At 45.5% G+C, this 25,693-nt stretch overlaps 1 protein-coding gene across 1 annotated transcript in view; it reads right to left on the minus strand.

The window, feature by feature from the left end:
- HTRA1 (HtrA serine peptidase 1) overlaps positions 1-25,693 on the minus strand; it is a 55,670-nt gene that overhangs the window by 16,026 nt on the left and 13,951 nt on the right. The window contains exons 2-3 of the mRNA XM_007469544.1: positions 9,233-9,332; positions 8,612-8,816 (exon numbers count right to left, since the gene is read on the minus strand). Of these exons, the coding sequence (XP_007469606.1) occupies positions 8,612-8,816; positions 9,233-9,332 (305 nt within the window). The remainder of the gene's footprint in view (positions 1-8,611; positions 8,817-9,232; positions 9,333-25,693) is intronic.

Below are 25,693 nucleotides of genomic sequence, written 5' to 3' on the forward strand. Positions count from 1 at the left end.
GGAAAGAGAGAAAAGGAACAGAGGATGGTTACGAAAAAACAAAACAGAGAAAGGGCTAATGAAGCAAACTTCCCCCTCACTGTTTTTGCATACCACCATGATATTTAGACTCCTTTAGGCTACATCAAGAAACGCTGGCATTTCAAATATTCCCGTATAGAAATGTCAACATTTCTATATGGGAGCCCAACAGCCAGTGACTGTATATAATCTGTGGCATGGAGAGTAGGAGAAACACCATCTCATCAAGTGTAACTTTTGTCTTCTCATCCATCAGCCCCTCCACTTTTATCTGGTGACTCCAAGTTAGCCACTGCTGCTACAACGTTGTTTGGCCAATAAATATTTATGAAAATCACTGGATGTGAAAGTGAATATATGAACAAATAAACAAATCAGATCTTAAAAGATCCATCAGGATCTTAAAATTGGGATTAGTCCAATATTTGGACTAACCTTGGGGTTAGCCAGGGCCTGGCATTTCAGTTTGGGTAAGGACTCTGGTTGCAGCCTGGTTTTCAGCCGTCTATACGGTGGTAGGCTCAGGGCTCAGGTGGGTAAAGGGACAACTTATACCCACCAGCTCCGCAAAGGGAAGGGCTGTGGTCTCACTCTGTTTGGTAGGCTCAGTGCTCAACACACAGCAGCCACTCGGTAACTGCTGAACTGAATTGAGGGCACAGTGACCATTACCCATGACCACTTAGAGCTCATGTGGCTCCATATGCAGGATATATCATTCTTGTAAAATTTATTCTAAAAAATTCTTAAAGACATATAACCTCCTCTAGATAAAAATAATTTGAGATGGTCAATGACACAGGGCTTACTACAATAAGTTAATTCGTATCTCTTTATGACATAAAATGGTGGCACAGGAAATATTCTAGCCACAGGGCCAATGGTTTCTATGAGCTGCCTGGCAGCCAAAGCGAAAAGGGAAATACCCTGAGTCATATGTTCTCGTTATCAGATTCTGGTGCCTTATTTAACAAAAGTGACTTGTTGCTTAGCACATTTATTAGAATAATCAGTCCTCAGTTCACCAGAATGTCTTATTTCTGCCTTGCCATAGAAAGTGGTTGGTTTTAGGAAACCAGTTTTGGGAAACTGCCTCCATCCTGCCATGAATAAGAGGTGACCAGCTCATTATGAACCCTTTGCACTTCTAGACTCTCAGGAGATTGACTACATAAGAAATTGGAGCTTTCCAGAGTACGATCAGGAGCCCCAAAGAACCAAGGCCAATAAGATACATGGACAATAGGCAGAGGAACCAGCTAACCAGAAGCACTGGCTTGTGCTCTGGAGGCCTCTAAAAAACTCACTGGGAAATAAGTTTGCACTGGGCCGAAGGTCCAGGTCCTCAGGATGGGCAGAAAAGGAAATCTAAGCAACCCTAGGTACCCCACTCTTCCCCTTGGCTGGCTCTGTCTGTCCTCCACATCTCAGCTTGGATGTTACCTCCTCAGATAAGCTTCTCTGCCTATACTACGTTCAGGGTCTCCCCAGCCCCAGTGCCTTCTCATGCTTCTTCTATCTGTTCCTTCATTGTGCCAACCACCCTATTTATTCCGGTTTACCTGTTTCCCACACTAGACCATAAGCTCCATGGCTTTTGCCCATTGCTGTTACATCCTCAGCACCTAACACAGTGTTTGGTCAAATAGATGCTCAATAAATACTTATAGACTCTGTGAATGAATAAGGAATAACTGAAAGAATGAACCGACGAGACCTTAAAAGATCATTAGGATTTAACATTGAATAATAATTTGGAAAACATCTTCAAATTCACAAAATTCCTCTCTACCGATATTACAGAGAAATGGTCAAAACTAAGGCCTCTCTCTGCTTAATCCGGCAAGACCGAAGCATCTTCTTCAGCAAAGAAGCATAGTCCCCACAAGAGCAAATGAGATCAGCTTCTCTGCCCTTTCCCCTGTAGTGACCTCGTGCTTCACCTCACTTGGGTCTTAAGAGCATATTTTGGTCCAAGCACACTTCGTTCCTTTAGGACAAGGTGTTAATCATCTCACACTGGGGTTGGCAAACTTTTTCTGTGAAAGGCCAAAGAGTACCTACTTTTGGCTTCACGGGCCATGTGGTCTCCATCCCAACTACTGTACTCTGCTGCCGTCCAGCAAAAGCAGCTGTAGACTCTACTGATACATAAGCAAATGGGCATGGCTGTGTTTCAATAAAACTTTATTTACAAAAGCGGATGGAGGGCCGGATTTGGACTGCAGGCCACAGCTGGCCAACCCTGGGCCCCAACACACTGCTACACACTCATTAAACTGACAATGCATGCCCTCCCTCCTCACTGAAGGGGGACATTCCCGATGAGGCACCTACAAATTCAGTCCCTACAACCCAGCTGCTTTGTCAGAACCATAAATAAGAGTCTTGGTCGAATACCCTGAAGAGAGTCTGCCAAAGTGAAAAAAAGCATTACCATATTAAGAGAAAAGCATAGCCAAAGAATTTCCTTAACAATCAGCTAAGCTCTTGAAATGGGGCCAGAGAACACACAAGGGCTCCAGCTTTGATAGTCTGGGGGACTGAAATATTTTCATTCCACGAGAAGCTGCAATCAGAACAATGAGAAGCCTCGTCCCCATGAGCCTCTGGACAAAGGCTGGCCCAGAGCAAAAAACGCCGGTTTCCACGCCAGCGTCTGGATTGACATCACCTAACGCAATACTGATTTGCATCCCCCTAAAAATGGTAAAAATCAATACGGTAACAGAAGCCTCGTTACATCGACAGGGTCTGGGGCCTCTTTAACGAATGCAATGCAAGCCTCTCAGTTCAGGGAGAAAAAGAGGAGAGACCATAAAACAACCAGGACGGAGGGAGTGGGGAAAAGAATTCAAATGGAAAAACACAGAAACAAAATACGAGGGTAACTATGGCAGGGCAAGCAGCATTCCAGCTCTTGGTTACTTTACAGGGATGAGTGACAGACTCCAGAAGATGGGGAGCCGGTCCAGCACAGGCTCTGTGTTATCTGATTCACTTTTGGATGAGCTCAGGCGGCTGAGTCAGCGCCTTCTGACAATCAGGTTGTCTGAGGGGAACTGGCTGAAGGCTGGGCGCAGGGTGGGGGAGTGGAGGGGCACGAGTCACACCCGGCACCCGCCACTCCCCTCCCCCACCATCGTCCCCAGGCCACCTGGACCCTCCTCACTTAGAGAAGTCGGGGCAGACGCACTGCAAGCAGGCCACGTTCCAGGAGACAGGCCTGGAGAGACCAGAGCCCGCTCAGCAGGAGAAGGACCCTCTGCCCACAAAGCAGCCCCCGTGCCCAGGGCTGTCACTCTTCAGCCACTTCAAACAGGGCCATAGGTGGCATCTGGCCCAAAGGTGACCAAGGGCAGATGCAGGTCCGGGAGTGAGGGAAGCAAACCACTTCAAAAGCCTCGACAAGCTTGCTTCCAAATATTCCCCTGGGTGTCGGCGTCGGTGGGGGGCGGGGGAAGCGCCCACAGGAAACCTCACCACCCCGCCAGGGCTCTGAGTTACCAAAGACCACAGAGCTACGGGGGCCCCAGCAAAGCAACACGCCGTCCAAACCCCAGGCAGCCGTTGGATCAGATGAGAACTGGCCTCGGAGTCTGGGGGCTGCTGCTCTGCAATCAGCCTGCTGCTCGGTCACCTCCTCGCCGGAAAGGGGCAGCAGATCACTGCAGGAGCCCCAGTGCCTCCCTGCTCCCCGAGCCCTCGGGGCAGCCGGCCTTGCCTGCTGCTGAGCGGAGGGCTCGCAGTTCATACCCAGGACGCTGCCGTTGAGTCTCTACTGCCTCACAAGTGACTAAGACACGTGCGCCCCTCACACGCCAGCAGCAGAGAGAAACCGAAATCCGCAAGTAAATAAGACAATCAAATCCGCAAGTAAATAAGACGGTCAAATCCGCAAGTAAGTAAGACGATCGTGAGTTAAGATGAGGGGGCGAGAAGGGACAAATGAACAATGAAATGTGATCACCTTCGGGGTTATGCATCCCCAGAGTGATGAGGGGAGGTTGGGATGTGGGGCGCTCCCCGGGGTAGGGGGTCAGGGAAGGGCCGTCTGGGGCAGAAGCAGAATTTAACCCAAGGCCTGAAGGACAAGGAAGGTCACCTATGGAGGAGCTGGACGGGGACACCCCAGGGAGGGAAGGCCAAGGCCCCAGGAGAACAGCCCTGCATGGGGGGGCGGGGGGTAGCAGAGAGGGGAAGGGGCAGAGGGAGGAGTGCGGGGTAGAGTGGGGCGCCTGTCAGGCTGGGTGGCCCTCCAAGGCCCTGTAATCAGTTACGATCTCCCTGTAAGAACAGAGAGCATGTGAAGGGGTTTACACAGGGCAGACAGGACCCGATCTGAAAGTTGCAATCATCAAGGCGGGAGGACAGATGACCTTCCTCCTGCCTGTTTCCTAATCAACACAGCGGAAAAGCAGCTGGGGCAAAAGTAACTTTCCTCTCTCACCTTCAGCACATCCCCAGTATTTCTGTCCTGCACTCTGGCCTAAAGAAACCAAATATTCTCTCTCTCTCTCTCTCTCTCTCTCTCTCTCTCTCTCTCCCTGAACTACTCAGCAAAAAAACTGCAGAGACAGGGGCTTCCCTGCTGGCGCAGTGGTCGAGAGTCCGCCTGCCGATGCAGGGGACACGGGTTCGTGCCCCGGTCCGGGAAGATCCCACATGCCGCGGAGCGGCTGGGCCCGTGAGCCATGGCCGCTGAGCCTGCGCATCTGGAGTCTGTGCTCCGCAACGGGAGAGGCCACCACAGTGAGAGGCCCGCGTACTGCCAAAAAAACAAAAACAAAAAAACAAACAAAAAAACTGCAGAGACAAAATGCTGCCTTTGGAGAAAATTTTTAAACGTTCTGCAGACACAGCCAGTGTCATGTTCAACACATTTGGAAACCGTTTTTATGTAAGGCTGAACTAGTCTGCCCTCAAAGCTGCTTTCTATTAAACTGTTTGCATGCACACTGTCCTTCCTTCCTGCAGCTGGCATTCCCTCCCCTGATGAATGCTGGTCCCAGTCATGGTCCTGAGGAAAGGGGAGTTGCAAATCCTAGGACAGAAGCACAGAAAGAGATATCCGGGCCGCCTGTGGTTGGAGGGGATACGAGGCCTGCAGGGGGACATCCTCCTTCTTCAGCTTGCTGGGAGCAGCAGACCAGGGAAAGACAGCTGCTCTGCTCAGTGAGCTGTCTTCCAAAGGTTCTTCCTGGCTCAAAACTCAGCGGGGAAAGTGAGTGCACATGTGTCTGCTCGGCAGTGAGAAGCAAAAATTCCTTTGGTCGCAAGCCCAGAAACGTCTCTGGCAAATTCAAGATGAGGCAGGTGTACGGAAGATGTGAGGTGGGGCTTGCAAAATGGAAGGGAAAGTAGGCAGATCAGGCTCAGAGAGGGCAGGAACTCAGGGGGCAGCGGGGTCCCGGCAGCAGAGGCTACACCAGCTTCCCCCATATTGTTTTTCTGTGGGTGGCATCCAGCCGCTGCTCCAAGCTGAGGATCTGCTCGGTCTGATGGGTCCTGTGTCCACCTGGTCCTCGGAGGGTGGGGTGCCACGACTGGTGCTCCCTTCAAGACTTTCCAGTGGGGGAGAAATGGACCCCGAAGGAGATGCTGGCCTCTGCTCCCAGAAGAAGGGGGGACGGGGTGGGTGAGAAGTGGGCAGTGATAACAGATGTCCATGATGATTTCCATTCATTAAAAGTGGCAAGAATCGCATGCTCAGGAAGGATGGCTGTTTAAGTAATGGAGAGCCCTTCAAGTGAAATCCTGGTGCCGAGGGGAGGAAATGGGTCCAGAGTATAAGGCACCAACTTAACCATTGGGCCCGTGTATGCGGGGGGCGGTCACACCAGTTCCACTGGGTTATTAGCAAATGGCCCTGGGGAGGCTGGGCCTTGACCTCACACGGCAAGCGCCATTCGGAATGACTTCGACCCTCAAGTCCAATTTTGATTGGTTCTGTTCTGCCTTCTCTGACATTTTCTGCCCTGTTTCTCGCTGCTGAGGTGACACAGCGCGAGGCAAGCTCACCTCAACCTCCAGCGCTGCCAGCACATTTATCATGTGCTCGGGCACATCTGTATTCACCCAGGTGAGAGGCTCCTTCCAAACTGAGCCTCATTACAAGCCAGTCCGCGGCCCCCTCTCCTAAATAATCAATCATCAAACTAAGGGAACAAAATGGAAAGAGCTGGAAGAGATGTTTTTATTCTCTCCACTTCCAACTACAATCAGCAAAAAAAAAGTAGTTTAGTCAGTGGAAACCAGTCTCTTGTGTGGGCGTCTGCAATTTAATATCCTCTCATTTCCGATTCCATTTTGAAAGGCCACGTTAGCTCGACTTTAAATTTTCAAGCTCTTTTTTCTTGGGCTAGAAAGGCATCTCAAATAGCGCGCTGCTGGCAGGAAGGCTAGCCTCCCGGGGACAGTAGGAGCCAGGTCAGAAACACCTTACAAAGCTGGTCTGTCGAGATGGGAGATGGTTCACAGCCAGCCGGGACATGCCAGGGATGGCAGGAGAATACACTCGCCACCTTGGCTCAAAAGCTGAAAAGAATATCCGCTGGCCAGAGCAGCTGCATGGGCTTCACCCACGCGTGCCAAACATGAAATTAGCCCGCGGGGGCAGCTCACACAGCGTCCAGACCAGCACTCTGCCTGCAGACAGCCCGCAAGGTTGGCTGCTTCCCCAGGGCTCGGTGGAGCTGAGAAGTCCCGCGTGTGGCCACAGGCTATGCTATTCTGGTCGCCTCCTTCCGGTGAGACTACCACATCCTGGACACCTTTCACGCAGTGTGAACCTAAGCCGGGGTGCGCCAGCCTGCCAGTGGGTATTTAAAGTTGAGTCAGCCCATCACACCAAAAGGCCAGGCTGCGTCCCTCCCATGACGGTCACGGGCTTGGGCACTTGGGGAGCCTGGCCGGCTTCGGAGGCTATAACTTCACCACAGCATTAGATGTGTGGCCTCGGGCAAGTGACTTAAGCTCTCTGAACCCCTGTTTCTTCCTCTATAAAATGGCAATAATACAGCTATTGTGCAGATTAGGTGAAAGTTACAAATGAAAGCAGAGCCTGGCCCAGCTTTGGAGCTTATCAAGTAGAAGTTATTATGGTTATACTGTGACCGATAAACACATTTTGAAAGATTAGTTGTTACAGAAATTCCACGGTAACCTAACAAAAATAATACGCAATTGAGACCTCGCTAAAGGCCAGTTACCTAGTTACCTACACCAGGCACAGAGCCTGTTTCTGTCCCAATCAACACAAACAGAAACAGCCCGTGCTGTACCACCTGGGTCTGACTTCACAGCTTGGATCAAGTAAAATGTACGGCGAGCCGGAGAAGAAAATCCCTCCTGGCTCTGGGTCTATGATCTTTTCCTGGGCCAGAAACAAGATTCCAGCCTAGCCTGATTCCTCTTTCCAGATGAAGTCTGGAAAATGACAAGAGCGTGGAGAAACCAGAAAACACCATCTCTCTAGGCACCTGCCACACAGCAAAACAAACCTCCATAACTAACGTACCAAAGAGTGGGAATTGTTGATGGTCTAAAAAAATTGGATTTAAGTTCAGGTATGAAGACTGCTAAACAAATCAACAGAACAAAAATGCCTACATGGAGAATATTTCAAAAGAAAGCAAACCTTTTCCCAAACTGAGCTCTTTGTGTCTCAGTTAAAAAAAAAAAAAAAAAAATCTACACTCAGAAAATTGTAGTTTAGAGTACACACCCTTTTGTAGGAGAGTCATATGCACGTCAGCATATTAAAAGCTCTGAGAAGTGCTATGAGGACGAAATCCATTAGCTTTGTTTTAATTCACAGTTTCCAATACTTTTTCGTGTGGAGTATTGTTTTAAAACACACCTAGTAACTCTGCAAAAACCCAATTTGGGAGACCTGGTTTGTTTTCAGAGTGGCTGTTCACATGCTAATGATGGCTAACTTCAAAACCCAGCAAATTCTCTATACGTGATGAGTGCACAAATGAACAGAAATCTGTAGCCACAGTTGCCTCAGGACTAAGAATGGAAGGGAAACTCAATTTTCACTGCTTACCTACTAATTTCTTTATAAACCTATTGCTTTCTTTTATAAAAATTGAAAACACTACTGTTAAAACTCTCACCTGAGGGCTCCCCTGGTGGCGCAGTGGTTGAGAGTCCGCCTGCCGATGCAGGGGACACGGGTTCGTGCCCCGGTCCGGGAGGATCCCACATGCCGCGGAGCGGCTGGGCCCGTGAGCCATGGCCGCTGAGCCTGCGCGTCCGGAGCCTGTGCTCCGCAACAGGAGAGGCCGCAACAGTGAGAGGCTCGCGTACCGCAAAAACAAAAAACAAAAAACAAAAAACAAAAACCTCTCACCTGATAGCCTGCTTATTAAAGAAGCTTCCATGCGCTCCCTCCCCTCCCCCACCCCAGGTCACACTCAGCATGTCCTAAATGTTCTCCTTTGGTCCAGACTTGACTGTTTTGGTCCCGCTTCAGAATCTCATGAAATCAGGGAGTTCTGGTGCTTTTTGACCTCTCCAGATTTAGCCAAATGTCAGTCAAGGCACCTGAGAACTTGGTCCTGCAGGTGGGGAACACACTTACCTCGTGGTCAATTTTAATAAGTGCAATGTCGGCCTTCTCATCCACATCTTTGATTTTGGCCTCATACGTGGCGCCATTCTTCAGCTCAACTTTGACTCGGTGCTTGTTGGTCACCACGTGGGCGTTTGTCACAATCAGTCCATCTTCGGACACGATAAACCCAGACCCACTGGCCACAGGCACTTCCCTCTTAGAAAAAGGAAGCCTAGAACCAAAAACAGTACGTAGTTAAGGCTGAAACATCCTCAGATCAGCTCTGAGACACACTGATGAAGTGATTCTGTAACCGCAGCACACATCTAGCAATTGTTACTTGACACACTGGCTTTATTTAACTTTAAAAAATGGAACGTTAGACTGACTTCTATACGCATCCAAACATTCCACTTAGAAAATATTCTTAGGGAATCTCTGCAGAACCAGAGGTTCTTAAAATATCTAGAAGGGTCAAGAATGTAGATTTAAGTTAGTCAAACAGGAAAACATCCCAAGGGAGAAATGCTTATCTTCCTGTAGGACTGTATTCAGTGACACTTTAAATAGATCTGATGTTTTGCTAATGGCAGCGGCTTCTTCGGTGGGAGCTTCAGAGGCCGCGGGACAAAAGGAAGCTCTCTTTACTTGCGAAACAGTTCGATGTGAACCACAGCAGGAGCAATCTTCTCCACCACATCGGCAATGAAGTTGTATTTATGGCGCAAACTGTTGGGATCCTCCTGCCCTGAGAACAGAAACAAAGACGAGACACTTAAAGGTGCTGTGCCCTGTGCTGTGGTCACCTGGAGAAAGATACAGGTTAGAAGAGCCAAAAAACCTGAAGGAGGGTGAGGACAAGAGCCCTTTGCAACTGGCCTCAGATAAGAGAGCCAGATAAGACACTCAGATAAGACAGCAAAACCCACCAAAGATGACCTCTCGGCTCGGCTTCCTTGCTCTCAATAGTTTCACCCCGAAAATGTTGAACCAGAGGCACCAGCAGATACCCGGGCCTCCTACATTATTCCAAAGAGTTGGTCGCCCGAGGGCCACCTTGACATGGCACCGTCCACCAGTGTCCCTTCCCCAACTCCCGCAGCACCACACAGCAGCCCTTGTCAGCACACCGCCGCTGTCGAGGGGAGGGCTGAGGCTGTTTTTGACAAGATGCCCATCAAATGTTACAGATTTAAAAGGCTACTATGAGAAAGCATTAGGGCAAAGGCGCAGATGGTGTCTTTCCCGCTGTCTGTCCCCAGAGCAGCTTCCCACCACATCTTAAGCACTCACTCCATTTCCCCGACCCCAGGACATCCCAGGCCAAAAGACACAAGAGATGCCTTGATTCTGTTGGGGGAAAAAAAAAAAGAGAAAATCGAATGACCATAATTCTCTCTATAAACATATGCACTGTAATTAGGGAACCCCCGTATGGTGGGCATTTGCAAAGCTCCTTTCAGACAAAGCTATCAATCACAAATCTGATGTAGGTCTCCCAGCAAGACAAAAAGTTAGTTACCACCAGCCCGATGTGCACACCCATGGCATCTGACTCAGAAATGAGCTCCTGGAGACTCAGGGGCTGGGAGCCCCCATTCTGCGGGCACACGGGTGGCAGAGGCAGCCTGAGCCTCTTGCTCTGACCCCAAACCCGTGCCACCTGCTGATACCCCTGAACAAGTCTCTCTGCTTGAACAGCAGAGGGGCTCCAGGCCAGCCTGCAGCCAAGAACCCCCACACCCCTTCCTTTCCCTCCTCTCCGTCTTGGCCCGTGGGTCGAGCACAGGGTTGCACCCAGCAGCTCTGCCAGCCCCACTGCCACCTGGCCCCATGCAGGAACTCACAGGGAGCTTCCAGAAACCTTCATAGAAATTTGATGGAGAAATCTTATGCCTCTTGCATCTAAAAATTTTAAATCGGGGCTGATATTTTGTGTCTTTTTAAACTATATATTGGTAGTAATTCATTTTTAGCATATTTTACAAAAGTACTGATCCATGATGAGTAGGAAATAAAAGGGAAAGAACCCTGACCCTTCACCACAGCTGGTCTCCCTCCCTCACCATTCACACAGCGGGGTTCGCAAGGAGGCTGAGGATTAAAAGGAAACTACAGGGCTGCAAAACTGCCCCTTGCTAACCAAAGGGCCTGTGCCCCCAACGCGCGCGCGCACACACACACACACACACACACACACACACACACACACCTACACTTACACACTCATGAATATATGCTCATACACACACTCACTCTCACACTCATGATCGTACGCATATATACTCACATAAGACGAGACACTTAAAGGTGCTGTGCCCTGTGCTGTGGTCACCTGGAGAGCCATGGCCACTGAGCCTGCACGTCTGGAGCCTGTGCTCCGCAACGGGAGAGGCCACAACAGTGAGGCCCACGTATCAAAAAAAAAAAAAAAGCAACGGGTGACCTCTATTATCATTGGTGGATCTGTGTTAATGGGAGAAATAAATAGAGCAGAAACTGAACTGAAGGAACTATCAACTAATAGGCCAAAGATGGGCAAAACGTCAAACCAAAGAAGTGTTTGTCTTCTCCAAATGCGATTTCAGAATGAGGAATAAGAGTGTTGCTAAGAGCAGCTTGGCTCAAGGCTAGGGTCCTGCTCCATGTAAAAGGTTGTCCATCGAGCTAAAGGAAGCTGCTGCTGCCTCATGGTCTTTAGAAACCCTGGCTGGCCCCACCTGCTGTGATTTCAACTGCGGGTCAACTATCTTCCTTCCAGAGGGGTCAAGTCGGGTGGAGAATTCCAGAGATGGACCTGGGCTGGCTCTGCCACAACCCACTCTCCGAGTGATGCAGACAGATGGAGGGCTGGGGCATCCAGGCCACTCAGCATGGGGAGGATAGGTAAGAGCACAGGCTCTGGTCTCAGAAAGATCAGACTTTGACACTTGGTATGGGACATACTGGCTATGTGACCTTAGTATGTCACTTTACTCCTCCAAGTATTCTCCCCTTGTCCATAAAATGTGATGATAATAACATCTACCTCCATGTAGTTTTTTTTTTGTTTGTTTTGTTGTTGTTGTTTTGTGGTATGCGGGCCTCTCACTGCTGTGGCCTCTCCCGTGGCGGAGCACAGGCTCCGGACGCGCAGGCTCAGCGGCCATGGCTCACGGGCCCAGCCGCTCCGCGGCATGTGGGATCCTCCCAGACCGGGGCACGAACCCGTGTCCCCTGCATCGGCAGACAGACTCTCAACCACTGCGCCACCAGGGAAGCCCTACCTCCATGTGTTTTTGATGCTGATTTTATGAGCTACTGTATATGATGAAGTGCTTGGCCAAGTTATGGCATAGTTTAAAAATAAAAAACCAAAAGAACTGGTGGAGGTGCTGCTCAGTAGGCAGCTCTGGACAGGTGTGAGCACCACTTACCTCAGTGGCACAGCAGAGAAGTAAAGGGAGAGGTGAAAGTGTCCAGAGAACCACTCACCTCACCTTGGCAAATCTGTGTATGTCTTAGAGGCTCCTCCTAACAGGGCCATCATGGCCACAAGTGCAGAGGCAGAGATCAAGGGGAAGGTGTGCGGTAAGCCAGTTTTTCTGGCTTTGAAATGTACCTCTGTTCCCCAGCTTACAAGAGAAACCTGCAGCCACTGGGAGACAGGGGCTGTGTCAGCAGAATAGTCTAGCCTGAACTGAAGCCCAGCTGCACTCTCAAATTCCCATGGAGTAACCAACCTCCCCAGAAGAAGACAAATATAACTCCCTCTATGAAGTGAGGGCCTTGTTTAATTATGCCAGAACTGATGTGGCAGAAGGTAATGAGGACGGGAAGTCTCAAGCCGGGTTGAGACCTGGCCCTTCTAGCTACTCCATTATACAGAAAGCTGGAATTGGCTGGCATTCAGAAACAGCCTCTGCCATTTACAGAAAGCTGGCAATTCAGAATTCAGAAACATGAAAGTAAGGTATTTCCTACATTCCTGATTAATGAAAAAAAGAGAAAAGACAAAAATGGCTAACATAGGGAATCAAAGAGAGAGCATCAATACAGATCCTACAGACAATAAAAGCATGATAAGGAGGTATCCTGAACAAATTTATGCACATAAATTCTACAGCTTAGAAAAAATGGACAGATTTCTTTTAAGACATAATTTATCAAAACTCACTGAAGAAGGTATTGATAATCCAAATAATCCTACAGCTATTTAAAAAGCTGTATTTGTAGTTAAAAACCTTCCCAGAAAGAAAATGTCAGGCCCATACAGCTTCACTGGCGAATTCTACCAAACATTTAAGAAAGAAACAATACTAACACTTCATAAACTTTCTTTAAAAAAGAAGGTAGGGCTTCCCTGGTAGCGCAGTGGTTGAGAGTCCGCCTGCCAACGCAGGGGACACGGGTTCGTGCCCCGGTCCAGTAAGGTCCCACATGCCGCGGAGTGGCTGGGCCCGTGAGCCATGGCCGCTGAGCCTGTGCGTCCGGAGGCTGTGCTCCGCCACGGGAGAGGCCACAATAGTGAGAGGCCCGCGTACCGCAAAAAAGAAAAAAAGAAAAAAGAAGGTAAACACTGCGCAACTTACTTTATGAACTCAGCATTACTCTAATATAAAAGCCAGACAAAGATATTATAAGAAAATTATAGACTGGAATTCACTGGTGGTCCAGTGGTTAAGACTCCGTGCTTCCAATGCAGGGAACGCAGGTTCAACCCCTGGTCGGGGAACTAAGATCCCACATGCATGTGGCCAAAAGGATTGTCTTTTCTAATTTTAAAAAAAAGAGGATTTGGTTCAAGATGGCGGAGTAGAAGGACGTACTCTTGCTCCCTCTTGCGAGAGCACCGGAATCACAACTAACTGCTGAACAATCATCAACAGGAAGACACTGGAACTCACCAAATAAGATACCCCACATCCAAAGACAAAGGAGAAGCCACAGTGAGACGGTAGGAGAGGCGCAATCACAATAAAATCAAATCCCATAACCACGGGGTGGGTGACTCACAAACTGGAGAACAATTATACCACAGAAGCCCACCCATTGGAGTGAAGGTTCTGAGCCCCATGTCAGGCTTCCCAACCTGGGGGTCCGGCAACGGGAGGAGGAATTCCCAGAGAATCAGACTTTGAAGGCTACCAGGATTTGACTGCAGGACTTAGAAAGGACTGGGGAAAACAGAGACTCCACTCTTGGAGGGCATACACAAAGTAGTGTGCGCATCGGGACCCAGGGGAAGGAGCAGTGACCCCATAGGAGAGTGAACCAGACCTACCTGCTAGTGTTGGAGGGTCTCCTGCAGAGGCGGGAGGTGGCTGTGTCTCACCGTGAGGACAAGGACACTGGCAGCAGAAGTTCTGGGAAGTATTCCTTGGCGTGAGCCCTCCCAGAGTCCGCCATTAGCCCCACCAAAGACCAGGTAGGCTCCAGTGCTGGGTCACCTCAGGCCAAACAACCAACAGGGAGGGAACCCAGCCCCACCCATCAGCAGACAAGCAGATTGAAGTTTTACTGAGCTCTGCCCACCAGAACAACAGCCAGCTCTACCCACCACCAGTCCCTCCCATCAGGAAACCTGCACAAGCCTCTTAGATAGCCTCATCCACCAGAGGGCAGACAGCAGAAGCAAGAACTACAATCCTGCAGCCTGTGGAACAAAAACCACATTCACAGAAAGATAGACAAGATGAAAATGCAGAGGGCTATGTACCAGATGAAGGAAAATGCAGAGGGCTATGTACCAGATGAAGGAAAATGCAGAGGGCTATGTACCAGATGAAGGAACAAGACAAAAGCCCAGAAAAACAACTCAATGAACTGGAGATAGGCAACCTTTCAGAAAAAGAATTCAGAATAGTGAAGATAGTGAAGATGTGAAGATTCAGATAGTGAAGATGATCCAGGACCTCAGAAAAAGAATGAAGGCAAAGACTGAGAAGATGCAAGAGATGTTTAACAGAGACCTTGAAGAATTAAAGAACAAACAAACAGAGATGAACAATACAATATCTGAAATGAAAACTACACTAGAAAGAATCAATAGCAGAATAACCAAGGCAGAAGAACGGATAAGTGACCTGGAAGACAGAATGGTGGAATTCACTGGTGTGGAACAGAATAAAGAAAAAAGAATGAAAAGAAATGAAGACAGCCTAAGAAACCTCTGGGACAACATTAAACAACAATATTTGCATTATAGGGGTCCCAGAAGGAGAAGAGAGAGAGAAAGGACCCAAGAAAATATCTGAAGAGATTATAGTCGAAAACTTCCCTAACATGGGAAAGGAAATAGCCACCGAAGTCCAGGAAGCGCAGAGAGTCCCAGGCAGGATAAACCCAAGGAGAAACACGCCAAGACACATAGCAGTCAAATTGGCAAAACTTAAAGACAAAGAAAAATTATTGAAAGCAGCAAGGAAAAAACAACAAATAACATACAAGGGAACTCCCATAAGATTAACAGCTGATTTCTCAGCAGAAACTCTACAAGCCAGAAGGGAGTGGCATGACATGTTTAAAGTGATGAAAGGGAAGAACCTACAACCAAGATTACTCCACCCGGCAAGGATCTCACTCAGATTCGATGGAAAAATCAAAAGCTTTACAGACAAACAAAAGCTAAGAGAATTCAGCACCACCAAACCAGCTCTACAGCAAACGCTAAAGGAACTTCTCTAAGTGGGAAACACAAGAGAAGAAAAGGACCTACAAAAACAAACCCAAAACAATTAAGAAAATGGTAATAGGAACATACATATCGATAATTACCTTAAAAGTGAATGGATTAAATGCTCCAACCAAAAGACACAGGCTCGCTGAATGGATACAGAAACAAGACCCATGTATATGCTGTCTACAAGAGATCCACTTCAGACCTAGGGACACATACAGACTGAAAGTGAGGGGATGGAAAAAGATATTCCATGCAAATGTAAATCAAAAGAAAGCTGGAGTAGCAATACTCATATCAGATAAAATAGACTTTAAAATAAAGAATGTTACAAGAGACAAGGAAGGACACTACATAATGATCAAGGGATCAATCCAAGAAGAAGATATAACAATTATAAATATATATGCACCCAACATAGGAGCACCTCGATACATAAGGCAACTGCTAACAGCTATAAAAGAGGAAATCGACAGTTAACACAATAATAGTGGGGGAATTTAACACCTCACTTACACCAATGGACAGATCATCCAAACAGAAAATTAATAAGGAACCACAAGCTTTCAATGACAGAACAGACCAGATAGATTTAATTGATATTTATAGGACATTCCATCCAAAAACAGCAGATTACACTTTCTTCTTAAGTGTGCATGGAACATTCTCCAGGATAGATCACATCTTGGGTCACAAATCAAGCCTCAGTAAATTTAAGAAAACTGAAATCATATCAAGCATGTTTTCTGACCACAACACTATGAGATTAGAAATCAATTACAGGGAAAAAACGCAAAAAACACAAACACATGGAGGCTAAACAATATGCTACTAAATAACCAAGAGATCACTGAGGAAATCAAAGAGGAAATCAAAAACTACCTAGAGACAAATGACAATGAAAACACGATGATCCAAAACGTATGGGATGCAGCAAAAGCAGTTATAAGACGGAACTTTATAGCAATACAATCCTACCTCAAGAAACAACAAACATCTCAAATAAACAATCTAACCTTACACCTAAAGGAGCTAGAGAAAGAGCAAACAAAACCCAAAGTTAGTAGAAGGAAAGAAATCATAAAGATCAGAGCAGAACTAAGTGAAATAGAAACAAAGAAAACAATAGCAAAGATCAATAAAAGTAAAAGATGGTTCTTTGAGAAGATAAACAAAACTGATAAACCATTAGCCAGATTCATCAAGAAAAAGAGGGAGAGGACTCAAATCAATAACTTTAGAAATGAAAAGAGAAAAGTTACAACACACACCTGAGAAATACAAAGCATCCTAAGAGACTACTACAAGCAACTCTATGCTGATAAAATGGACAACCTAGAAGAAATGGACAAATTCTTAGAAAAGTATAACCTTCCAAGACTGAACCAGGAAGAAATAGAAAATATGAACAGACCAATCACAAGTAATGAAATTGAAACTATGATTTAAAATCTTCCAACAAACAGAAGTCCAGCACCAGATGGCTTCACAGGTGAATTCTATCAAACATTTAGAGAAGAGCTAACACCCATCCTTCTCAAACTCTTCCAAAAAATTGCAGAAGGAACACTCCCGAACTCATTCTATGAGGCCACCATCACCCTGATACCAAAACCAGACAAAAATACTACAAAAAAAGAAAATTAAAGACCAATATCACTGATGAATATAGATGCAAAGATCCTCAACAAAATACTAGCAAACAGAATCCAACAACACATTAAAAGGATCATACACCATGATCAAGTGGGATTTATCCCAGGGATGCAAGGATTCTTCAACATACACAAATCAATCAATGTGATACACCATATTAACAAACTGAAGAAAAAAGAACATATGATCATCTCAAAAGATGTAGAAAAAGCTTTTAACAAAATTCAACACTAATTTATGATAAAAACTCTCCAGAAAGTGGGCATGAGGGAACCTACCTCAACATAAAATAAAGGCCATATACGACAAGCCCACAGCAAACATCATTCTCAATGGTGAAAAACTGAAAGCATTTCCTCTAAGATCAGGAACAAGACAAGGATGGCCACTCTCGCCACTATTATTCAACATAGTTTTGGAAGTCCTAGCCACAGCAATCAGAGAAGAAAAAGAAGTAAAAGGAATACAAATTGGAAAAGAAGAAGTAAAAATGTCACTGTTTGCAGATGACATGATACTATACATAGAGAATCCTAAAGATGCTACCAGAAAACTACTAGAGCTAATCAATGAATTTGGGAAAGTTTCAGGATACAAAATTAATGCACAGAAATCTCTTACATTCTTATACACAAATGATGAAAAAACTGAAAGAGAAATTAAGGAAACACTCCCATTTACCACTGCAACAAAAAGAATAAAATACCTAGGAATAAACCTACCTAGGGAGACAAAAGACCTGTATGCAGAAAACTATAAGACACTGATGAAAGAAATTAAAGATGATACAAACAGATGGAGAGGTATACCATGTTCTTGATTTGGAAGAATCAATATTGTGAAAATGACTATACTACCCAAAGCAATCTACAGATTCAATGCAATCCCTGTCAAATTACCAATGGCATTTTTTACAGAACTAGAACAAAAAATCTTAAAATTTGTATGGAGACACAAAAGACCCTGAATAGCCAAAGCAGTCTTGAGGGGAAAAAATGGAGCTGGAGGAATCAGACTCCCTGACTTCAGACTATACTACAAAGCTACAGTAATCAAGACAGTATGGTACTGGCACAAAAACAGAAATATAGATGAATGGAACAGGATAGAAAGCCCAGAGATAAACCCATGCACCTATGGTCAACTAATCTATGACAAAGGAGGAAAAGATATACAATGGAGAAAAGACAGTCTCTTCAGTAAGTGGTGCTGGGAAAACTGGACAGCTACATGTAAAAGAATGAAATTAGAACACTCCCTAGCACCATACACAAAAATAAACTCAAAATGGATTCAAGACCTAAATGTAAGACCAGACAGTATAAAACCCTTAGAGGAAAACACAGGAAGAACACTCTTTGACATAAATCACAACAAGATATTTTTTGACCCACCTCCTAGAGTAATGGAAATAAAAACAAAAAATAAACAAATGGGACCTAATGAAACTTAAAAGCTTTTGCACAGCAAAGGAAACTACAAACAGGACGAAAAGACAACCCTCAGAATGGGAGAAAGTATTTGCAAACAAATCAATCAACAAAGGATTAATCTCCAAAATATATAAACAGCTCATGCAGCTCAATATTAAAAAAAGAAACAACCTAATCCAAAAATGGGCAGAAGACCTAAATAGACATTTCTCCAAAGAAGACATACAGATGGCCAAGAGGCACATGAAAAGCTGCTCAGCATCACTAATTATTAGAGAAATGCAAATCAAAACTACAATGAGGTATCACCTCAGACCAGTTAGAATGGGCATCATCAGAAAATCTACAAACAACAAATGCTGGAGAGGGTGTGGAGAAAAGGGAACCCTCTTGCACTGTTGGTGGGAATGTAAATTGATACAGCCACTATGGAGAACAGTATGGAGATTCCTTAAAAAACTAAAAATAGAATTACCATATGACCCAGCAATCCCACTACTGGGCATATACCCAGAGAAAATCATAAGTCAAAAAGACACATGCACCCCAATGTTCATTGCAGCACTATTTACAATAGCCAGGTCATGGAAGCAACCTAAATGCCCATCGACATACAAATGCATAAAGAAGTTGTGGTACATATATACAATGGAATATTACTCAGCCATAAAAAGGAATGAAATTGGGTCATTTGTAGAGACGTGGATGGATCTAGAGACTGTCATACAGAGTGAAGTAAGTCAGAAAGAGAAAAACAAATATCATATATTAATGCATATATGTGGGAGCTAGAAAAATGGTACCGATGAACTGGTTTGCAGGGCAGAAATAGAGACACAGATGTAGAGAATAAACGTATGGACGCCAAGGGGGGAAAGTGCTGGCCGGGAGGGGGTGGTGGTGGGATGAATTGGGAGATTGGGATCGACATGTATACACTGATGTGTATAAAACTGATGACTAATAAGAACCTGCAGTATAAAAAGGTAAAATTCAAATAAATAAATAAATAAAATTATAGACTAATATCCAGCATGAACACAGACTAAATGTTATTAAATTTTTTAACAAATAGAATTCAGCAATATAAAAAAAGGATACTATATCATGACCAGGTGGGGTTTATCCCAGGAAAGGATAAATAAGGTTGGTGTAACATCTGAAACTAACTAGCGTAATTCACCAAATTAACATACTAAAAAAGGAAACCCAAACGATCATCTCAATAGACGCAAAAAAAGATCTGACAAAATCGAACGTCCATTCATTATTAAAAAATACTCAGCAAACTAGAAATAGAAGAGAATTTCCTCAGTTTGATAAAAGGAATCAACAAAAAACCTAAAACTAACATCATACTTAACGATGAAAGATTACATGCTTTCCCTCTAAAAATGAGAACAAGGCAAGGACATCTATTCTTATCACTTCTATTCAATATTTTATTGAAGTCCTAGACAGAATAATTAATTAGAAAAAGAAATGTAAAGGCATAGAGTTTGGAAAGGAGAACGTAAAGCTGTCTTTATTTGCAGATGACATAAGGGTCCACATAGAAAAATAATCTCTAAATATATTACATAGAATAAGTGAGTTTATCAACATCACATGATAACAGGTCAATATGCACAATCAATTGTATTTCTATGTATTAGCAGTTAACAATTGGAAACTGAAATTTTTAAAAATACCAATTATAACACACCATCAAAAATATTAAATACTTAGGAAAATGTTGAATAAAATATGTGCAAGACCTGTTCACTGGAAGCTACAAAACTGCTGAAATAAATGAAAGAAAACCTAAATAAATGGAGAGAGACATCATATTTGTCGGTCAGAAGACTCCCTATTATTAAGCTATCAATTTTCCCAAAATTGATCTACAGATTCAACATACTCCCAGTGAAAACCCCAGCAGGAGTTTTTGTAGAAATTGATAAGCTATTCCTAAAATTTGTGTGGAAAGCAAAGAACCTAGGATATCAAAATAATCCTCAAAAAGACAAAACTGAATGATGTACTATGTGATTTTAAACAGAAAAATTCTGAATAACTAGGATTAGTAGAATGATGTCACAACATTTTACAAAGACAGATCTTTCCACTTCCCTAATAAATATTTATCATTAATAATTTTAAACACAACAAATGACCCATTAAGAGTAGCCATTTACTATAATTTTATGAGTTTTACAATTGCCAGATTCCCATCCAAAGATAATAATGATTCATCTTTCCCCTTTATAAACTACCAGTCATTCACAAAACTCCACAAATGCTGCTTCCTTGGAACCATCATCTCTGGAGTTTTACAGATGTTACTTCTTAACTACTTTCAACAACTTACTTACATGAGGAAAGAGAGACACAGTGTTGAAAAGTTTCAGTGATTGTTATCAGAATCAGAATTAACAGACACTTCCATTATTAAGTGTTTACTGAAGAAAAGCCAGGCAGTAAGTTAAGTACTGGACATACATGATCACACTGAAGAAAATTTGTTGCAGTGAAAATGAAAATCACGAGGGGACTACGAATCAAAGGACAGACTTTTATCTGTGTTTCCCTCAAAAGATTTAGCACACAACTGCACATGTGCTTTAAATACATCAAAATGTGTGTTTCATTCATCTTTAAGGCAAAAATGTCAGGTAAAGATGAGAGGCGAAGCAAGAAGAAGTCTTGCCGGTCCTAATGCATTTGTTCTCACTCTGCCCTGAACCACCCCTGAGTGCCACAGCAAACTCACAGGATATTTCACGTCTTCTGGGGAAACACAGCGATACTTGATATCTGTTGGACACCTTGAGAACAAGCTCTAGGCAATTCGCGGTTTCAAAATCAGATTGCACTACATTCTTTTGATGATTCCATATTTTGTGAATTTGGATTTCTGGTGGTCGCTGTGATTAAAAGAAAGTACTGTACAAAAATCAATGTTGAACTGGAAATGGGGTGGCAGTGTCCAATCTGATTCCAAGATTTGAGAGGCTGTGTGGCTCCCAACAGGTGTGCAAAGATCATTTGTATTAATTTTGTAAGTAATTGTGGTTATTGAATAATGAAATTAAAATATCATTTTTCTTTTCTTTCTTTTTTTTTTTTTTGTCAAATGACTAATAGGTTACAAGGACACAAAAACTTATTAAGGTGTTGGGACCTAATTATACTACTTGATAAATGGAACTGTCAGATCCTTCTTTTGGCCTAGGGGGTGCCATGAAAAATTACTGAGACATCGAGGGTGCCCACAAACCATGAAGCTTTGGGAACCTTGGCCAGGTCTCCTGGGCTCTCTCCAGTGGATAATCCTGAATCCCAGCACAGCTACAATAATCCAAAGCATAAATGGATTTAGAGTGAAGGTAAACAAGGCTTTGCCCTAGAGCCCGCCCGCATTTGCCCTGCGAGGGCTCTAGCAAAGCATTCAGCTTTCCAAAGCAAACGCTTTTGGAAAATCTGTAGAAATGAAATATTTAAACTGCAGTTGGTTGAAACCATTGCCTCCTTCCCTCTGCCACACATCTCCTGTCCTGTCGGAGTGCTGTGGGCATTTGGGGATGTGGCTAAGAGGAAAGTAAAACTAGAGGGATCATCTTGCTTTGCGTTTAATTTATGTGCTTTGAAGTCACTTCTGGTTCTAGTTATCTATCCTGGGACAGAAACGGTTTCCAGGGGCACTGCTAATGCCACCCTGCCAGTGCCCCTACTGCAGGCCACAGGTTGTATAGAGTACGGTGATCTGGCCTGGAAGTATGTGGGTAGTGGAGAAATATGCCAGAGGAAAGACTAAACTAACAATAATAGTAGTAATAATAATAATGACAATAATAAGAAGAAATAAGTCTATTCTCTTCAGAGGAAACATTACAAAATATGTCACATGAAAAGGCGATCAAAGAATCTACAGCCAAAAAATACGGGGTGGCGGGGGCGGGGAGGAGTATTTTAAAGGTGAAAGTGGATCTGGTAGTTACTAACAACATCATGACAGTTTTCTGGGTTTTGTGGAGTTTGTAGAATTTGTCCACTTTAAAAAGTTTTAATTTGTGGCAGTTTGTTTTCTCAGTCTAAATAAGGAATCATTTCCACGCCTACTGCTGTATTCATAATTGTGAATTCTTTTTCTTAAGAGGATGCCCCTTTCAGATCCCATAAAACTGGACCTGCCAGGGGTAGGTGGGAGTACCAAATCTTGCCCAGGGACCGGACCTGGGTCCCACCCTCGTGGCTCCCTGACCCCCTAGAGCACGTGGCTGGCTCACAGTGTTAAGAGGGGGATGCCCGAGCCAGGCCAGCAGGACACCTGAGCTACACCTACAGGACACACTGCCTCTGCCGGCCAGGACTCTCAGCGACCGACAAGTCACCATGGCCAGCGTGCCATGGATACACTTTATTTTTAATTGTTTTTATATTGGAGTATAGTTGATTTACAATGTTGTGTTAGTTTCAGGTGTACAGCAAAGTGATTCAGTTATACATATCTATACATATCAATCTACATCTAAATCTATATATATCTGTTCTTTTTCAGATTCTTTTCCCTTATAGGTTATTACTGAATATTGAGAGTAGTTCCCTGGGCTATACAGTAGGTCCTTGTTGTTTATCTATTTTATACATAGTAGTGTGTATATGTTACTCCCAAACTCCTCATGTATCCCTCCCCCCAACCTTTCCCCTTTGGTAACCATAAGTTTGTTTCCACTGTAGGAGGACCAAGGCGGCCCTCCAGGGTGGCCCCCGCTCCACATCTGGCTACAGTTGTCCTAGAATTGGATCTGGACGCTCTGTCCCTCGGCCCCGTCCCTTGGTCCCTTGTCCCTTCTCCATGCGAAGCTGCCCACCCTCTCCCACCCCGGCTCAGCAGCTCAGGTTCACAAACCCAGAGTGTCTGAGCGAGACAGGAAGGCCAAGCTGGACTCCAACCTCAGAACATTCCTAGCGGGGTCAGCAAGGCTGGGTAAGTTCGCAAGCCTCCTTGTTAATGCCAGAGTGACTCCAGAGCAGACCTGGCCTCCAGTCCCGATTCTCTGCCCCTCACAGCTGTGTCACTTCAGGCAGCGGCTCTCCCTGTTCAAGCCTCAGCCTACCCTCCTGCAACATGGAGATAATACCACTACTTCTGGGAGTTGGGAGTCCTGAACGAGAAAAGCACAAAGAGCACCAAACCCCATGCCCATCTCGAGGCCACAAGCTGGGTTATCACCTCCCAGTTCTCAGCCCTGCACTCAGCCTCCCCGGTACATCTCAACACTTCCAAAAGGCTCCTCCCACACTTCTGAAACTTCTAAAATTCCCACTTCTACATTCTAATTCGGGCAAGTCTGGCCCATTTTCGGTGTCTCCCCTGAGTAACTGCCACTTGGGGTGCATGAACTTACTGCAGGACCCCCAAGGACATCCCCATCTCCTGTCTCATCCACAACTCCCTCCATCACGTGGCTTTGAGTCCCCAGCTCTATCTCCCAAGATTCCTTAATGCACACTCTCCACTCCTGCAAACCTGCAGGGAGAATCTTACCTCCAGTCTACAGAGATGGGGAAACAAACGGAGGATCAGAGAAGTCAAGCACGATGCTCAAAGCTTCAGAGCTGGTGAGCGGCAGAGGCGGGAGCTATCTGTCTGGCTCCCCAGCTGGACTCTTTGCTCTGCCTCTGTGGCCTCCCTTCCAGGTCCCAGCCCTTTCACCCAGCCTCCAGTCCCCCGCAGCTCCTGCAGTTGTGGGGACACACTTCCCACTTCCAGGCCTGAGAGCTCAGAGCCAGGATTCAGGATTAACAACACAACCTTCCCTTCCAGCAAGAACAATCGCGCTCTCCAAATTCTCAACAGAGTTGGTAAGCAGGGCTAACTGGGGAAAAAAAAAACACAGTATATATGAGGGAAAAGAAATAAATCCTCCTTTATTCAACAGGAACAGCATGTTCTCAAAAACCGTCCCACATTTAGGACCAGCTAGATAATTTGCAGAGCCCAGTGCAAAAGGAAAACGTGGAGGCCCCTTGTTCCAAAATTATGAAGAATTCCAAGCTGGTTACAACAGAGCATTAAGCCAGGGGTGGGCTCCTCCTGAGGGGGTGGCACACCCATGAAGCTGGCCCTGCCTGCTTTCCAAACTCATCTGTTTTAAAACCCAAAGCGCACACTTGCTCAGGACCTGATGGAGATGCTGCCTTCATCTGGCTGAGCCCAGGAGCCCACAGGCAGTCAGTCTATAGGAGCCAAGGAAACGTCCCATATGCTAGGGGGCAGGCACCCCCCTCCTGTGATCTAAGATGCCTGCTACAGCTCACACTCCGTGAGGCAACCCGTGCGACCGCAGCAAAGCCCCTCGTGCCGAAGGTTCCTCCTCTTTAAAATACGGAGGCTCAATCAGGTGGCTTCCAAGGTCCCTCTCAGCTCCACAGAGAAAGGGAAGAACTCGTGATTTTTCACCTAATTTCTTCAACTTTAAACGCCAGCAAAGACAGTCATACTTTAAAGACTACTAATCGTAGCACAGCCCGATCCTGAAAGTTGACAAGATGCAGGCGAAAGGACAAAATGGGAAGAAAGAAGCTCAGCCACAATGATGGCTGGATTCATCCAGGGTCTACTTGCCAAAGGACTGTGGCAGGCTGGTCAGGGCAGCCTCCCTCCTGCATGGCCCCAGTCCCCCTGACACTTCCGGTCCAGCCCTCTCTTCCTTCCGTGTGTGGACCTGGGCATAAGTGACAAAAGAAATAATGTTCTTTTGAAGGCAAGGGCACAGATGCATTGTACAGAGGTTGGAAATGAAAGCCAATGGAAAACATATTCACATTTTCATTTGAAGGACCAGAAGAAGTAATGACCCCTGAGATGCCAGCTTGGACCCACAACTGCTCTGAATTCAAAGTCCTCTTGGCCTCCAGCAGACACAGCCAGCCAGTCTCCCACAGAAAGGCTCAGAAACTGTAAATAAAGGAGCCAACACAGCAGGCTTCCAGTGGGGTGTCATGAAAACTTAAAATAGCCTTTGGGAATGGCTCAGTTGAGTAAGGGGTCTGGGACGCACTCCTCACCTGTCATCAGCCACCCTCCCACAGCCAAAGCACCCCGAGCAGGGGCTCCTCATATGAGGTCCAGTGTCTGGAACCCCATCCTCCAAGGACCAGCCTAGATTCAGGCCTAGAAACCAGTGATACCTCAGAATGCACTGCCACGGGGGTATATGCTGGAGGCTGTCCTCTTCATTTTTAGAGGGTCCCAGGGTCACACATGAATATTTCTCTGTCCCTAGTATGGCGAGATTAAAAGTAACTACAAAGAGGCTACTTGCTTGGTAAATAAATCCAGGCCCAAATCCAGAGGGGACCCCCCCCCCCCCCCCG

The sequence above is a fragment of the Lipotes vexillifer genome, unplaced genomic scaffold, assembly GCF_000442215.2.
Source record: "Lipotes vexillifer unplaced genomic scaffold, Lipotes_vexillifer_v1.1 scaffold240, whole genome shotgun sequence".
NCBI lineage: Eukaryota > Metazoa > Chordata > Mammalia > Artiodactyla > Lipotidae > Lipotes > Lipotes vexillifer.